This window comes from Manis javanica, chromosome 6, assembly GCF_040802235.1.
Source record: "Manis javanica isolate MJ-LG chromosome 6, MJ_LKY, whole genome shotgun sequence".
NCBI lineage: Eukaryota > Metazoa > Chordata > Mammalia > Pholidota > Manidae > Manis > Manis javanica.
Window position 1 is genome coordinate 88,479,254 of NC_133161.1, and position 18,429 is coordinate 88,497,682.

General features: G+C 44.3%; 1 protein-coding gene across 17 annotated transcripts in view; it reads right to left on the reverse strand.

The window, feature by feature from the left end:
* The window catches only part of SRPK2 (SRSF protein kinase 2), a 317,158-nt gene that overhangs the window by 16,348 nt on the left and 282,381 nt on the right, over positions 1-18,429 (reverse strand). For 15 of the 17 annotated variants that reach the window (XM_073238992.1, XM_073238997.1, XM_037003577.2 and 12 more), the window contains 6 exons: positions 17,338-17,503; positions 16,178-16,203; positions 14,426-14,672; positions 13,353-13,835; positions 6,997-7,097; positions 6,776-6,883 (listed from right to left, as the gene is read on the reverse strand). In XM_073238992.1, coding sequence (XP_073095093.1) covers positions 6,776-6,883; positions 6,997-7,097; positions 13,353-13,835; positions 14,426-14,672; positions 16,178-16,203; positions 17,338-17,503 — 1,131 coding nt within the window. The remainder of the gene's footprint in view (positions 1-6,775; positions 6,884-6,996; positions 7,098-13,352; positions 13,836-14,425; positions 14,673-16,177; positions 16,204-17,337; positions 17,504-18,429) is intronic. The other 2 variants (XM_073238987.1, XM_073238986.1) reach the window with 2 other exon arrangements.

The window sequence follows — 18,429 nt, forward strand, 5'->3', positions numbered from 1 at the left end:
GGAGACTTCAACACACCACTCACTCCAAAGGATAGATCCATCGGACAGAAAATAAATAAGGACACAGAGGCACAGAACAACACACTAGAACAGATGGACCTAATAGACATCTATAGAACTCTACACCCAAAAGCAACAGGATACACATTCTTCTCAAGTGCACATGGAACATTCTCCAGAATGGACCACATACTAGGCCACAAAAAGAGCCTCAGTAAATTCAAAAGATTGAAATCCTACCAACCAACTTTTCAGACCACAAAGGAACAAAACTAGAACTAAATTGTACAAAGAAAGCACAAAGGCCCACAAACACATGGGTGCTTAACAACATGCTCCTAAATAATCAATGGATCAACAACCAAATTAAAATAGAGATGAAGGAATATATAGAAACAAATGACAACAACAACACTAAGCCCCAACTTTTGTGGGACACAGCAAAAGCAGTCTTAAGAGGAAAGTATATAGCGATCCAGGCATACTTAAAGAAGGAAGAACAATCCCAAATGAATAGTCTAATGTTGCAATTATGGAAACTGGAAAAAGAAGAACAAATGAGGCCTAAAGTCAGCAGAAGGAGGGACATAATAAAGATGAGAGAAGAAATAAATAAAATTGAGAAGAATAAAACAATAGAAAAAATCAATGAAACCAAGAGCTGGTTCTTCAAGAAAATAAACAAAATAGATAAGCCTTTAGCCAAACATATTAAGAGAAAAAGAGAATCAACACACATAAACAGAATCAGAAATGAGAAAGGAAAAATCACGACGGACCCCCACAGAAATACAAAGAATTATTAGAGAATACTATGAAAACCTATATGCTAACAAGCTGGAAAACCTAGGAGAAATGGACAACTTCCTAGAAAAATACAACCTTCCAAGACTGACCAAAGAAGAAACACAAAAATTAAACAAACCAATTACGAGCAAAGAAATTGAAGAGGTAATCAAAAAACTACCCAAGAACAAAACCCCGGGGCCAGACAGATTTACCTCGGAATTTTATCAGACACACAGAGAAGACATAATACCCGTTTCTCCTTAAAGTGTTCCAAAAAATAGAAGAGGAGGGAATACTCCCAAACTCATTCTATGAAGCCAACATCACCCTAATACTAAAACCTGGCAAAGACCCCACCAAGAAAGAAAATTACAGACCAATATCCCTGATGAACGTAGATGCAAAAATACTCAATAAAATATTAGCAAACCAAATTCAAAAATACATCAAAAGGATGATACACCATGACCAAGTGGGATTCATCCCAGGGATGCAAGGATGGTACAACATTTGAAAATCCATCATCATCATCCACCACATCAACAAAAAGAAAGACAAAAACTATATGATCACCTCCATAGATGCTGAAAAAGCATTTGACAAAATTCAACATCCATTCATGATAAAAACTCTCAACAAAATGGGTATGGAGGGGAAGTACCTCAACATAATAAAGGCCATATATGATAAACCCACTGCTAACATCATACTGAACAGTGAGAGGCTGAAAGCTTTTCCTCTGAGATTGGAAACAAGACAGGGATGCCCACTCTCCCCACTGTTATTCAACATAGTACTGGAAGTCCTAGCCAAAACAAAGAAATACAAGGAATCCAGATTGGTAAAGAAGTTCAACTGTCATTTTTGCAGATGACATGATATTGTACATAAAAAACCCTAAAGACTCCATTCCAAAACTACCAAAACTGATACCGGAATACAGCAAACTTGCAGGATACAAAATTAACACACAGAAATCTGTGGCTTTCCTATACACTAACAATGACCCAATAGAAAGAGAAATCAGGAAAACAATTTTCCATTCACAATTGCATCAAAAAGAATAAAATACCTAGGAACAAACCTAACAAAGGAACTGAAAGACCTATACCTTGAAAACTATAAGACACTCTTAAGAGAAATTAAAGAGGACACTAACAAATGGAAACCCATCCCATGCTCTTGGCTAGGAAGAATTAATATCGTCAAAATGGCCATCCTGCCCAAAGCAATATACAGATTTGATGCAATCCCTATCAAATTACCAACAATATTCTTCAACGAACTGGAACAAATACTTCAAAAATTCATATGGAAACACCAAAGACCCCAAATAGCCAAAGCAATCCTGAGAAAGAAGAATAAAGTGGAGGGGATCTCACTCCCCAACTTCGAGCTCTACTACAAAGCCAATTTGTAATCAAGATAATTTGGTACTGGCACAAGAACAGAGCCACAGACCAGTGGAACAGAATAGAGACTCCAGACATTAATCCAAACATATATGGTCAATTAATATATGATAAAGGAGCCATGGACATACAATGGGGAAAATGACAGTCTCTTCAACAGATGGTGCTGGCAAAACTGGACAGCTACATGTAAGAGAATGAAACTGGAACACTGTCTAACCCCATATACAAAAGTAAATTCAAAATGGATCAAAGACCTGAATGTAAGTCATGAAACCATAAAACTCTTAAGAAAAAACATAGGCAAAAATCTCTTGGACATAAACATGAGCAACTTCTTCATGAAAGTATTTCCCAGGGCAATGGTAACAAAGCAAAAATGAACAACTGGGACTACATCAAGCTGAAAAGCTTCTGTACAGCAAAGGACACCATCAATAGAACAAAAAGGTACCCTACAGTATGGGAGAATATATTCATAAATGACAGATCTGATAAAGAGTTGACATTCAAAATATATAAAGAGTTCATGTACCTCAACAAACAAAAAAGCAAATAATCCAATTAAAAAATGGGCAGAGGAGCTGAACAGACAGTTCTCCAACGAAGAAATTCAGATGGCCAACAGACACATGAAAAGATGCTCCACATTGCTAGTTATCAGAGAAATGCAAATTAAAACCACAATGAGATATCATCTCACACCAGTAAGGATCGCCACGATCCAAAAGACAAACAACAAGAAATGTTGGTGAGAATGTGGAGAAAGGGGAACCCTCCTACACTGATGGTGGGAATGTAAGTAGGTTCAACCATTGTGGAAAGCAGTATGGAGGTTCCCAAAAAAAACTCAAAATAGAAATACCATTTGACCCAGGAATTCCACTCCTAGGAATTTACCCTAAGAATGTAGCAGCCCAGTTTGAAAAAGACAGAAGCACCCCTATGTTTATCGCAGCACTATTTACAATAGCCAAGAAATGGAAGCAACCTAAATGTCCACCAGTAGATGAATGGATAAAGAAGAGGTTGTACATATACACAATGGACTACTATTCAGCTATAAGAAGAAAACAAATCCTACCAATTGCAACAACATGGATGGAGCTAGAGGGTATTATGCTCAGTGAAATAAGCCAGGCAGAGAAAGACAAGTACCAAATGATTTCCCTCATATGTGTGGAGTATAAGAACAAAGAAAAACTGAAGGAACAAAACAGCAGCAGAATCACAGAACCCAAGAATGGACTAACAGTTACCAAAGGGCAAGGGACTGGGGAGGATGGGAGGGAAGGGAGGGGAAAAAGAAAAGGGGCCTAACGATTAGCATGTATAATGTGGGGTCGTGGGCATGGGGAGGGCTGTGCAACATAGAGAAGACAAGTAGTGATTCTACAGCATCTTACTACGCTGATGATGGACAGTGACTGATGGGGTTTGTGTGGGGGGGGACTTGGTGAAGGGGGGACCCTAGTGAACATAATGTTCTTCATGTAATTGTAGATTAATGATAACAAAATAATTTAAAAAAAAGAAAGATAAATAAGAATAAACAAAAACAAAACAAAACAAAAAAGATAAAAGGAAGAGGCAAGATGGAGGTCTTCCTGTCACATCACCTGACACTGGTTCCCTGGGGAATGAGGAGACTATTTTGACAAATAAGGACACGTAAACAGGGCAAGTGCACATTACAATGAAAACATGGGCCTTTGTACATTAGGGCGTGCTTTTATACTGGCAGCTATGAAACCATGAAAGATTATTGCCTTCAACTCAGTAAGTTACTCCCAGCATCACCTTTATTATTATTTGTGTTTAACACTTGGGAACTTTGGGTTCCTCCCTTGGGGTTGCCCAGATCCCCTTGGAGCACCTTCTCCTGGACCAAGTCTGCTTGCAGGCTCTGGGGAGCCCAGATACTCTTTCCTGAAATGCCCTCTTGTGCCCAGGTGTCCCATGTGGGAAACAAGTCACTTACTCATTCTGTGCTGTGACAAGTGTGGTGACATTGTCAGGCTGTGGTTTCTTATTTCCATGCACTGACTGGGGCCCAGCCTGGTGTCCATATAAAGTTACCTAGTCAGGGATTCCAACAGACAAATGAGTAGGCTCGGTGAATGCCTCAGCCCACACAGAACTCTCAACGACACACACTTACATCTGGAGGAGCCCCAAAGCTCAAGAGAAGGAAAAGAGATACAACGACTCCCACACCAGCTCCTCAGCCATTGTCCTCCTCCCTGGTAACAGCTGGTCAGTGAGTACGGGGGACCAGCGTCCATGTGTGGTCTCATTTCCACTGGAGTCTCTGGCAGACTTGATGCCATTTATAACACTCAAGGAACTCTGGATTTTACCACCAAGAACAATCTGGAGCTTTATTGCAGCTGGGTACTATGAATTTAATATACCGTTTTATTTCTGAACTTCAACAAAAGGGCAAGCATGGGAAACACTGCCTAATCTTTACCAGGGTCTCTAAGGAGGACAGAAGAGGCCTCTCAGCCATGGCCTTCAGGGCTTGGGGGGTAAAGGCTTGATGCCTTCCTGATTTTTAAAAACTCAAAAGCAGCCCCTCAAAGCACTGAGGGGGCTGAGACTTCATTTCCTGGAGAGGGAGGTGAAGGAGATGAGAAATCTTCTTTAGGGTCTGTTACGGAGGTTTAGGCCACAGTTCTCATTAACAGCAGAAGCTGCAGGACCGGGAAACTGGGGGTGGGTGGGTGGGGAACAAAGCCTTACCTGATGGAAGGCAAGACATAGCCTTGTATGAAGCTGTACATACAGCCCCCACCACGGTTCTACAACATCTGTGATATTGCCCTATTTTTCTGGTTCTATCAACAAAATCTAACGCCCAAAGTTAGCAGCTTAGGATTTCAGAGCTGAAAGATGCTGACTTAGGGCAGGCCTGGTTTGGGCCCTTCTGTGTTGCTGGGAACAAAGAAGGCTTGGCCTCACCACATCCTAAATGGAATACTTCCCACAAAGCTCCAGTTGCTGAAAGAGCTCCCTCCTTTCCACTGACCTAACCCTGCCTCCCACAGCTACCCAGCCCCCACCCCACACTGCCCTCTGCAGCCGCACTGAGGGGGCGAATTCCTCCCCACAGCAGCCTCCAAGTTCAGAGGAACCATCACATGTCCACCTACCCATCCTTGTCATACCTAGCACAGCCAGGACCTGGTTTTTGATACTCAATGAAAAACTTCCTTTTCACAAGTATTGTCTGGTATTATCTACCAGAGCCCAGTGGGAACAGAAAGGCACGATGTCTCAGACAGACTGGGCCACATCTGTTGCCTCAGATCAGGCTAACTTGAAAGACACAAAACATCTTTTTTCCATATCCTCTAGCACTACCTGCTTCACACAAAGCTTTTACTTTAGCATCACAGCACATACAATACAGCAAACTCAAAGGACCTGTGAAATCAGTCTTTGAATAACAGTTACATTTATTCTGCATTTTTTTTAGTGAGAAGTGTCAAACTTTACACATAAGCCCCTACATTTGAAATATATCAGAGGAGAATTTTGAAGAAGAGAAGGAAGGAAAGGAAGGGAAAGGGGAGAGGGGAAAATAGGGGAAAGAAGGGGGAAAGGGGAGAAGAAGAGGGGGTAAGGGGGGAGGAAGACGGGAAGAAGGGGAGAAGGGGGGAGGGAGGAAGTGGGGAAGGGGGGAAGAAAAGCATGAAATACACCCCCTGCCGCCGGCAGCACAGGACTACAGAGCACAGCCCACTAAGAGCAAGGCCCTCAATGGGCCGGGCAAGAGGACCAAAAAAGAGGAGGTGACGGTGGCTTCTGCACAAGGACCCGTGACCCCTCACCCATTCACAGGTTGGGGGAAGGGGGAGAAAGATGTGCTGTGGGGCCGGGGGAGGGCTCAGACTCAATGGGACTCGGGAGGCAGCTGAAGCAGACAGGACAGGCTGAGAGGCGTCCCCAGGCCCTCAGGAGAAACCTCACTGTGCTCTCCTTGGGCAGGGGCTGGGGCACAGGGAACACATGCAGCAGCTGGTGTCTGTCTCAGCAATGACTGGACATGCAGAGTCATCTCTAGAGACTGCTTTATGAGAGGAGATTAAACACTGGCATGTGGGAGACCCCTTCCCCCTCAATAAGAGGAGGTCTGTCAGGGGCCACTGCATGAGCTCTGGCATCTCGGCCTCAAACAAACTGCCCCTAAGACACTGCCACCGCCTCTGTGGCCACAGCATGAGTGAAGGCAAGGCTGGGTGACCTGCAAGCTTTCAGGAGCCAAAGCTATGGCCTAGGGTCGTTCCGTCACCATGGTGGAGGGGCTGGCTTTTGGAGCTGTGAGCTGCAGGGGGCCTTAAGAACAGGCTGTAGCTCAAGAGCAAACCAAAAACCAAAGAAAACCAAACCCAGGACTTGCCTGGAAAGAATTCTTCCAGTTCCTACAAGCCAAGGCAGCCACCGTCTCCCCATTCCCCATCCTCCCCAGCCAGGAACACGGGGTCACATGCAAGGGTGAGGGTCCGCCCCATCACGAGCTTTAAAGGGATGAGCCTTTACACGGAAGAAAACGGCAACTCCGTTCTTACCATACATGCTGTGCTCCAGATGTCCGCGGGTGTACTGTAACCTGCTCCTATTAGAACCTCTATGGATCTGTACTGACGCGTCTGGATATCTTCTGTGAAGTGTTTATGCTGGAAGGGAACAGACTGCATTACCTTGGAGGATCACAGACACTAAAAAAGAAAAAAGCACCATCTAATATGTGAACGTGACCAAAATGTTTTAGAAAGAAAACTCTACTTACCACCCAACAGGCATTTCCCAGGTCAGCAATTTTAACTCTAATTTTATCTGCATTCCGTGGATCCAGGGGATTCACCAGCAAGTCGGCCGCCCGGGTTTTTGCTGGCATGAGCAAACAGGACAGTTAGTGTCGGGGGAAGAGGGGTGCATGGTGCACACGCTGTCGCCAGGCCCAGTCTCCTTGTCTAGAAGCGATGAGATGATCACTTAGGCCTGGAATCCTGTAAACTGAACTCAACAGATTTTAAAATTGATCTTTATTCTGGAAAATTTTCACAGAAGAGAGTGAACGGTCTCCCAATGGATGCCGCCTTGCACTTTCTCCCGTCACCCCTGGTGCCTTTACCTCTGGGTCAGCTCCGCTCTGCTCCTTCCGAATCCCTCCAGCTAACTCTTACTGTGTCAGAGCTCTCTGCCTAAGGGACTACATCCAACTGTGGTGAGTTACCACGTGGAACACCGTGGCAGGGAGAGCGCCACCTGGGCGGCCAATCTCTTCCCAAGTGACGTGCAGTCCATCCCGGCACCCACACCCGACTCCTCCCTCTGCTCGGGCTGTGCAAGGAGACCCCAAGGGTTGGATGACGGGTGACTAACAAAGATTAAAAGCTGAGACTCATCAATTCTGGTTTAGCTTTGGACAAGGAACACGCCAGAACAGAGGTGTCCTGGGACGGCATGAGCCACAGGGCAGACCTGAGGTCCCTCCCAAACTCGTCAAAGCCTCGGGCCACTCTCAACCCCAGGGTGGCACTGAGAGAATCAGCAGGAGGTACAGGGCCAGGCTGCCCACATCTCCTTGCAAGAGCTACTCAGACAAGTCCAGACAGTGCCTGTACCAAGTAGAGGTGACCGGGGACAAGTGATAGGGAAAATTACCTTGGTGAGGCCCAGACAGAAAATCCTGAAGTGAGTCAGCATCTTCCTTAAACCTCAAACTGACCTATAAGCTTGGATTTCTGGAAAGGATGAGATATAACCATGGCTCTCTTTAATTTTAGAAGTAATTCTAAAATGGCATTTACAGACTAAACAGAAAAGCCTGCTCAACGTAGAACCTTAAGCACCGCTCTTGTTCACTCAAAGCTGGGCCCTGCAAAAATGAACCTCCTTTTGGGTATACCGTGCTGTGGAGCCACAGTGCTGGAGAGGGTCCGACTCCTTGGCAGCCCCACACAGGCAGCAAGGCTCACCATTCACAGTGTTCCAACAGACAAGGTGCCCAGGACCTAGGGCACCCACATATCTCCCCAGGAGGGGCCAGGATGTGAAGAGAACTATGGCCATTTTAATTCCATTTCCTTGGGCTTGTGGATCAACCCAGGCCAGCCAGGCTCCTGTGCCATCTTCCCGCTTATCTGTCCTATGCCCACTTACCTCTATAAGGATGCTGAGCCACCGTGGGGACTCGGGGGGCCAGCTCTGAGCAGGGAGAAGAAATGCAGGAACTTGGAAACAAGAAGGAAAGCAGGACAGAGACACACCGAGGAGGTGAATGCACACACTGAGTGGGCAAGGAGCCAGGAAGAGAGTTCCAGGAGGGCTGGACAAATGATGACCCAATCAACAGACACAGCCAGACGCATCCCTCACGTCATTTCATCAGAGTCAGCAGGCAAGAAAATAGAATTTGAGGTTTGTGCACTGGACTCAAATCTGAGTTTCACCACCTATAAGTTAAAAGACCCTGGCAAATGCCTTAAACTTTTTCAGGCTCAGTTTTCAGGAAAGGAGGAAGAGGCAGGGCCCATCCCCCACCCCCCCACCCAAAAAAGACAAATCCAAACACAGGAGAGCCACAGCTACACTGGGGGCTCACCTGGCCTGAGACCAGACTGACCGCCCTGAGGCCAAGGCTTCCAACCAGGCAGAGAAGGGCCAGTCGCAGTCCCACGGGCCCAGCAGGCAGCAAGGGGAGCTGGGTTCCCCGCCCCATACGTGGCAATTCCACCAAGGGCCCACCGGGGCAAGGCTGAAGCTCCGGGCTCTAACAGCCCTGATGGCTGGCAGCTGAGGGCACTCCAGGGGAAGGCACGTGCTGCAATCACCTCCCTCTCCCTGCTGCTCGTTTTCTTTTTTTAGACATTCACAGGAGCTGCACAATTCAATCAGCTGGAGGAAGTACACTTTAAAAGACACATCATCACATATGTTCTGTATGGGTTCTCTGTGTTTCATATCCCTCGCTTAAGTCACTAAACAAAGTCCCTTGGTGATGTGCTGCTGTCCTCCCAGCTCAGGTCTAAATAGTGACCCAGCTTAAAATGCATTCCAATGGCACCAGGGAATTTATCTCAGAAATGGAATTGCATAAGAACACAAGGAAGGTGAAAGAGAGTCTATCTGTATTTCCGACTTTCTGGTCTCAATGTGACAGTTGCCCGTGCCAGGGCACCTGGCTGCCACACTCAAAGAGCCCGCACCACACGAGGCGCTCACGTGTGCTGAGTTATCACACCAATTTTGCTTTGCCCAAGAATCATACGACCTCCTTCGATTAAGTCAATATGATGGAGACCTACCACAGCTCTTCTTTGCTCTCTGTTTCTACCCAGGTAAATAGGAAAAGTGGAAGACAGAGGTGGGAAGATTTCACTTCAGGAAGGCTGGGGCCCTCGAGTCATTTCTGATAAACCAGTCTTTGGGTGACATTGTATGCATTCTGTGTGAAGCTATCCTAGAATCCAGAAAGACAGCAGCTAGCAGGGTCTCAGAGTGACACAAAGCTGTCATCAAGGCTGCTACACAGCACCCTGCTAGGTCCACTCTCTTTTTAAAGTTTAAAACATCCTTACAAGGAAGGCATAAATGTCCTCCCCATGCGCAGAGGCTCAGTACTGGGCCCAGTTCAGACACAGCAGCATGAGGAGATCATTAGATGCCTGGCCCGCTCACCCCTCTCTGTGCCAGGTGCTGACCTGGCACTGGAACTGAATGGACAAACATGCAAAGTTCCCCACCACACCCCAAATTAGGGAACTGATGCATCAACTGGAAATGTGGGTGATAAAGTAAATAAGATGAAGGATTCAGACACCAGGTCAGTTAGCTCTATAAGCATGAAGAAAAACAGCAAAGAATGGAGTGCTGACAAGGGTGTTGAAGACAGATCTTGTTCAAGGAGAGGCCTGAACAAAGGGAAGCATGGACGAGAGAAGCTCTAGGCAGAGAGGGCAAGTGTGATGTGCAGAGAGGCAGAAACAATCTTGTACTTTTGAGAAACTTTGGAAAGCAGCCAATATGGCAGGTGTAAACGAGCAAGAGAAAGAGGGCAAGGACAGGTGCACAGGGCTCATGGGCTAGGCAGCCAGGCCTCCAGGTGCTGCTCTGGTGGAGACGCACTGCAGAGTGCAGGGAGAGGGGGGCTGAGGATGCGCTATACAAAGCTCTCCGCACTGCTCCACCGAGAACAGCCTACGGGACAAGAGTCTGAGCGAGATGAGCTGCGGCCTGTGTTACACAGCTGCGCAAGGGACCCACAGTGGTAGGCCCTGCAGCCAGCAAGCCCACCCCGCTCCAGGTCTGTGTCCCCAGATGGGATGAGCCAAATAACAGTCTGTGGTGCCAGCTGCTAATAATCCAGGAGGAAGCCTGCCGCCTTTCCTCAACTGTCAATAGCGATCAAATCACTCTAGGGGCAAGTTCACACCTAAGTTCTTCCTCAGTCTTCTACAATTCCCTAAAATATATGCTCTGCGGTAACAACAAAGATCCACACAAACTCTGGAAAAGGCTGGTTCTCTTGCTTCATGTTCATGTAGTACCAGGCAGCAATGACCACCAGTCTCTGGGCCATACCCCTTCCACACAGGAAGCCAAACACCTTTCAGGAAGTTGCCTGTGCTTATTAAATGACCAAGCTAGAATCCAGAACTGAAGACCTCCACACAAATGACTAGGTAAGGATATCCTGTCCCTCATATGTCCCTAGAATTTAAAAATATTGAAAAAGTCCTCTTGGTAAGAAACTTGGATCAATGGGGAAAAAAAGCAGAGTAACAGGGTACTAGGGGTAGAATGTGTGCTGGACAGAGTAAAAGTCTGAATTCAGAAGGGGGGAGAAAGGGAAGAGGAGAAGGAATATAACCAAATACGACTGATTCATTTGTTCATTATTCAATAAATGTTAATCACAACACCTAGTTAGATACCGAGGATACAAAAACAAAAACACACAGCACTCTCAAGGAGTTTACATCCCAACGAGAAGGAAGATAATGGAAGTGAACAGTGACCATACAGTTAAGAGTATGAACAGTAGTAACAGGCCTGCAGGGCCCATGGGGAGGACTGTGCTCTGAGCTGCCACCTAACGAAAGGAGGAAAGCTTGCCGAAAGGATGGACAAGGCATAACAGGAAGTAGCATCCCATGCAGGGGGAAAAGCATAAGCAAAGGAACAGAAGTGTGAGGCAGTGTGCCATGTTCACACAGACGCTCTCCATTATGTCTTACACATAAGCTAGGAAGAGGCTAGGCTACACATGGGATTGCTAAAGCTAATTTTTCTCATTGTTTACACCATCAGCAAAAAATATTTGAACACTCACCTCAATACATGCATATATAAATTTTGCATACTCCTGTTTCCACATATTACGTACATTTACAAAATGTAAAAAAAAAAAATTTATAACAAAACCCAGTTGGAGACATGGGCAAATCCAGCATGGGGTGGGGAAATTACGGACCTGGTTCTAGAAAGCAAGGAAGTGCTTGAAGAATTATGGGGTTGGGTCAAAAGGGCATCAGAGCCAACTCCAGGAGGCTCTCAGACCAGATCTGGGACAATTCTGGCACCAAAAAAAAAAGTTGTAAATGATTATAACACATAATTAAATGTGTTAATTAAAAAGAAAAAGAACCCACGAGTCTACAAGATGACAGGGTGTGTGCGATGACATGGGGAAGGAGCACCGGGAGAGAGCAGCAGCTCCGGGTTGCGGGCACCTGCCCCTGCCCCGTCCCATGCCACTCTTCCATCAGCTGCTCCCGAGTTACATCCTTTCATAACCCAATAATCTATCAAGTAAACTGTCTTCCTGAGTTCTGTGCACAGCTCTAACAAGTAATGGAACCCAGGGACGTGGTCATGGGAACCTCCAATTTATAGCCAATGGGTCAGAGGCACAGGGGACAATGTGGACCTGCCACTGGCATGTGAGGTGGGGCAGTCTTGCGGTCCTGAGCCCTTAACCTATGGGATCTGGTATCTGCAGGTAGCATCAGAACTGAATTAAACTGCAAGACCCCTTGTTGGTATCAGAGGCTTGGTGTGGTGGTGTGGGGAAGCCCCCCTACAAACACGGCTGGTGACAAGGGGTGTTAGAAGTGGTGTGGTAGTAATGTGACAGTAAAGGAGACACACAGTCACTGCTGAGACACCAGCTGCTGCATGTGTTCCCTGTGTCCCAGCCCATGCCCAAGGAGACACACAGTGGTGCATTTTTCCTTAGATGAACATGCATTCCATGTGAAAGCATTGTAGAAGCACCTTCAAACAGTGTCTGGTTAAGGCAAACGTAGAGAGGAAAGACATGTCAGCCCAAGGGAAGAAACCCACATCCTTAGGACAATCAGTTACAGTCGATGAGGAAGACAGCTCTGCAGGTTCCCCACCTGCCTGAATGAAAGGGCTATTTGCAGGGCTCACTCATCAATTGCCCAGCCATGTGTTAAAACACTCTTGTCAGTAGAGGGAGCAGAGGAGGTTTCTGAGCTTTTCCACTGGAGGACAGAACAGAAACCAACTGCGATGCCCAGTCTGCTTACTGAGGTCCCTTAGCATGTCACAGGCAGAGATAGGTCGTGTGGCATTCACTCTCGAAGTAAAATGACAAAAGTCATCACCAGATCTAAAGCCATGCTATACTTCCTTTAAAAAATTCCAACAGTGAAGTCTGATCATCAGGAACATCTATCAATATGACACTTCTTCCTCAATATAGACAAAGAGTAGGCATGTTTTTTTCCTTGAACAGAAAATTAAACAAAACCCAAAAACTAAATATAAAACTATCGGATGGAAGTAGAAATTATAAATTAAACCATGCATTCTAGAAAGCTGCAGGTGTAAGCTGCTAAACTTGAAAGGTTTTTGCAAATGTATAATGTTACTAGGTAAACACAAGACAAATGAGAAAAGCTCAGAAATGCGATCTGATATGCAGACAGCCTAGTGGCACAGAATATATTTTAAATTAATTACTTATTCATGAGTACAAAGGAGGTAAAATGTAAACAGTTAATGCACACATACACAGCTTTACCACCTCCAGCCAATTCCCTTCACAGCAATTGTCAAAGGCATGACACCCAGGCCATGGAAAGCAGACCCTCGAAGGGGAGGGACACTTACTTTTTGGCAAATCCCCAGTGCTGGAGGCTGAAACTGTCCTGCTTCTGTCGTGGGATGGACTGCTTTCCTCATGCTCGGTAAGTGGGGATCCTTCGGAAAGTGCAGAGCCACAAGCCACAGGTTCTAAGGGCCCAGAGAACAACGATGTGGAAAATTCTGGAAACTGTGACTCAGGAATTTTATGTCGTCCGTTTGGCAATTCACCATTGAATTGTTCATAGGAGCTGCTGTATGTGTAATCACTTTCTGCATTTGGCTCCTCAGGGTTATAATCCTCAGGATTCAGGCAATCTTCCTCCTCATCGTCTTCGTCATCCAACTGCGGTTCCAGCAGGAACGGGCCATTCTCAATGTGGCCGTTGGTTCTGGGTGATTCTACCCACGTAGGGTCTATGTTTGCCAGCTCCTGTTCAACATCGTCTTCATCTTTCTCAATGCTTTCCTTCTCGGCATCTTCTTTCTCTTCTTGGTCCTCAGCTTCACCTTAAGAAGCCAACAGGTTAAGAATTAGAACTTGATACTCTCCTTAACACAGTGGCAGTAGATACTCATATCTCCTCCAACAGGAGACATTTCTGAATGTGCTTCATTTACATACTTGAAGGCAAACACCTCTTTGGCTCTCATGGTAAAATCTTCTGGTTTTCTAAATATTTTTTTCTCATTTATTAAATAACTGGCCTACTCTTATTAGAAAAAGTTAGTTTGGAGCAGAAATGGAGTTCCACTTCTACCCTGTCCTCTACAATCTTCAGACAAGGTGTGTTAGCACACTACTGTTAGGGAAGAGGTTGATTACAGAATAAAGGACAATCATTAGCATAATACAGACATGGTGCTTCTCAGACATTTTCCATTTTTTTAAAAACTATTTTGAAATACTAACATACTTCTGGGATACAGTTTACAACAAAGGAACAAACAGGTAGTTCCCCACAGTCCCCAGTAAGGAGCTGGGGAGAATCACCCTCACATCTGAGGCAGCAGCACAAGTCAACATGCACAGTGACCTTCAGGTCCCTGCTAATGAAGCTCCTGGGACCCCACAGGCCCTGTCTCCAGACCTCACTGACCATCACCACTTGCAGGCTCCCCACCAGCTGCATCCTCCAAGCCTGCTGTTTGCAGCTCCACCTCTGGGCAGGACTCATCATCTTGCTCACTGGATGGTACAGCTGATGGGACATTTTCTTCTATTATTTTCCTTTCAGCTTCTCGCTCCAATTCTTCTATTTCCTGCAGGCGCTTTTCCAGTAACTCAGCCTGCCTTTTCTGCTTCTTTTTCAGTTTCTTCTTTTTGTTTTTAGATATTTTTCCTATCTACAACATGTTAAAGAAATACCACAGGTCAGCTTGCTTCCTTTTAAAGCACTACATGATAGTATAAGAGCCAGTGGCATCACAAGTACCAACAAATTCTGGGTTTTTTTTCAGGCTGTATTCATTAAAAACACATGCCCAGACATGAGATCCACCTCATGGTTAAGATTACAAGAAAACTAGAAAAAAGAAACCAGTGTTGTCTAATATCCAGTAACAGGACCACCACCAGGTCCCGCCCTCAGAGGGATATAGCTTAAATCCAAGAAGTCTTTTTCATTTCTAGTTCAAGTTCACCTCAAGTTCACTCTCAGAAGAACTGAGCATGTGGAAATACTCTTGCCTTAAACAAGAAATACCTCTTTCAAGTTTTATTTGCTGTTGCCCTCACAGAAACTACCAATGTCCTCCCTCCTTATTGTCTTAACCAACTGTCTGCCAAAAATGAAGTGTCTGCCAAAACAGGTGTCTTTCATTTACTGTTGGTCAACACCACTGTTTGTGTTTGGTCTCACATACTGAGCTGTTTTCAACAGACAAGACTACATACACTGTAAGAAATGAGCACATGAAGGAAAAAAAGAAAAAGCCACTGTTTCTGACTGCCTCCATTCATGGCCATTTGACTTGGAAAGTTCTGGCAATGACAGCCTCCGTCTTTCACAGAATCAATAATCAAAACCAGCTGCTCAAGCCACAGTAGAACTGTGGGAAATGACTCGGCTCCTCAGCAGGCCAGGCGGCACAATTATTACAGGGACTTGTACAGGGACTTCTGTTCCAAACTGAAAGCTCTTGGCAGCACTCTGAATTTCTGGACATTTCCCTTCAAATGCTTTTGGCTCATAAAACTCTAAAAACCCTTAAAAAGTGACCTATCAACTCAAGATATTTATATATTTTTTCTATCTTCTACTGGAATCAAGCCAGGGTTAGGTCTGTTGGGGTAGGATTTAATTCCAAGCAGCTTATTTCACTGGACTGGACTTAGTGTTTTGACAGAACCACAAAATAAATAATACTCTTTTCATATTTAATTACCGGCTAGGAAAAAATTAAAACAACAACTTCAGAGAAACAGGTAACTTGGAGGCAAATCAGAAAGAATGTTAAATGTTTTTGGAATCATCACACTTCACATCCTCTCTCTATCACCTCACATTTCACTAGGCTCAGCCAATAGTGCTCTAGAAAGTGCACGAGGAAAATGAAGATCAAACTTGGAACAGTTCTAATTATTTCAACTCTAAAAATCACTGCACCTTAACAAAAGAGTAAATCTTGTAAGTCAAGGATACCCAGCATTTATAAACATGCCTGTCTTTTACATTAATATACATTAGAACATAAGCAATCGCAAAACCAAAAAAAGTACATCAGATTCCCCCAAACTTATTTGAAAGACTGTTGCAAAAATAAATATAAACTAATGTTACAATTTGAAAACCTCAATGACGAACAGTGACTTATAACACAAAGGAGAACATAAGTGTGTAAGTACTTACAGGTTTTTGCTGTGGAGCGGTACTCACTAAAACAAAAGGAAATTAAACACACGTTCAGAGGAAAATAGATACATATCTGTATATAGATAATCTGAATTGCAAAATGAAATAAATACTTCCTTTTAATGGCTATCCAACTTCAAAAACTGTTAAATATCAGAGCTCTTAATCATAGAAATCTAAAGAAAGTTCATCCAACTCATACAAATCATTGGTTCTTAAAAGGCACAGCAAAAGTTGTTCAAATGGAGCCATTTCTCTTGTTTATCCAAAATTAAATACCCATTCATTTCAAAAACAGTCAATGCCAAAGCACCAACTGGTAACTTAAGAAAATGGAGAAGAGCTGTTAAATATTCCAGTCATCTAACCAAATTCAACTAAAGTAAATCAAGTACTACAGCAAATGGTCTAGCAATCACATGACCAGACTTTGCATCAAACTGCTTGATAGACTGTGGTTCCACAGTCTCAAGAGTATCCTGATGCTGGACCAGCTTTGGAGGTGGGGCACCTCCCAAGAACCAGGTCAGTCACAGGCCTTTAGCCCTTCCACCTGCCTGCTTGCCTGACCACAAAGGAGGGCACAAAATAACGTGGAGGGAGGGAAAAGCACAGTCAACACCTCACTGTTGCATCACACTGTGAAAACCAAAAATAAACCTGTTTATGCCAATAGACATGTGGGAGAAGACCCCAGGTCGCTTGGTCTTCTCCCACCCTTGGGTCCTCTGTGACAGATTCTGGATGCATCAGTTAGACTCCAACTGATGTAGCTACGCTAACCAAGAAGCACTCTAACAAACCTGGAACCAGAAAACAATTCTGCTGACTACAGCTCAGCTCTGTGAAACCTGTTACTACATCCCCTTTTGCAGGGAAGTGAGCAACAGGGTAATCTTCAAATGTAGATGAAGCAGCAGTTAAGAATTTAAATGAACTTTTAAAGGAGGACAAAGTTAAGTAACTCAAATAGTAAAGCATAATTTAATTGGGGCATCTTCCTTCTCAAGAAAAAGGTCTAATTATTTCTAGCCATGAAGCTCTTACGAAAGTTCCCAATATATACATTTTTTACTCAAGTGCCCTCAATGTGCAACTTTGCAGGCTCTCTCAATGTCCCCAGAGAGACAGAAACAAAGCTGGCTCAACTCTCTCACCTGCAGACCCCGAAGGAGGAGGAGCACCTGCTTTCTGCCACTCAGTGGCCTCGGCTGCCATTCTTCTCACATATGCATCATCCACACACATCAAGATGTTTTCTGGCTTTATGTCAGTATGAATGATCTTGCACTTACTGTGTAGATAATCTAACCCCTGAAGGACCTGGTCATAGTAAAATCAAGAGAGATGAGTTATTGATACCCTTTTTGTTCAAAATTTACTTGTAAAGTATAATATAATCACAAGGTACAAAATACAAGAGACACAAAGGGTATTTAATAAAAGTCTCCTCCTGTCCTGGCCCCCATAGCAACCCAGGTCCTCCCCACAGGCAACCAAAATGTATCATTCTGGAGATAGTTTATACTCATGGAAGCAAACGAATCTAAGCATGTAATTTTTTCTGTAACAACTTTATTGAGATGTAACTTACATGCCATACAATTCACCCTTTTAAGTGTACAATTCATGGTTTTTAGATACACAACAATCACCACTATCTAATTTAGAACATTTTCATCATCCAAAATGGAAACACCAAACCAGGTGAGTTCACTCCCGGTCTCCTCCCCAAACTTCCAGCCCTAGGCAGCCAATAATCTACTTTCTCCATAGATTTGCTGGTTTGCAACATTTTATAAAAATGTTAGCATACAAAGTGGTCTTTAACTGGCATGTTTCCAAGGTACACCTGAATGCAACATGTAACTGTACTTCATTGGAACAAATAATGTTCCACTGGATATGCCACATTTTGCTTAGCCATTCACTTGGGAGACATCTGGGTTGTTTATACTTTGTGGCTATTATAAATAATATTGCTATGAACATTCATGTACATGTTTTTGTGTGGATGTAAGTTTTCATTTTTCTTGCATATATACCTAGGAAAGGACAACTGTTAGATCATACAGTAAACTCTATGTTTAGCCTTTTGATGAACTGTCAAACTGTTTTGATACAAGGCTGCACAATTTTACTTTTCCACTAGCAGTATAAAAGGGTTCCAATTTCTTCATCGCGGCCAGCACTTGTTTTCTGATGTCTTTATTTTCATCACCCTAGTGGGTGCGAGGTGTGTAATCTCA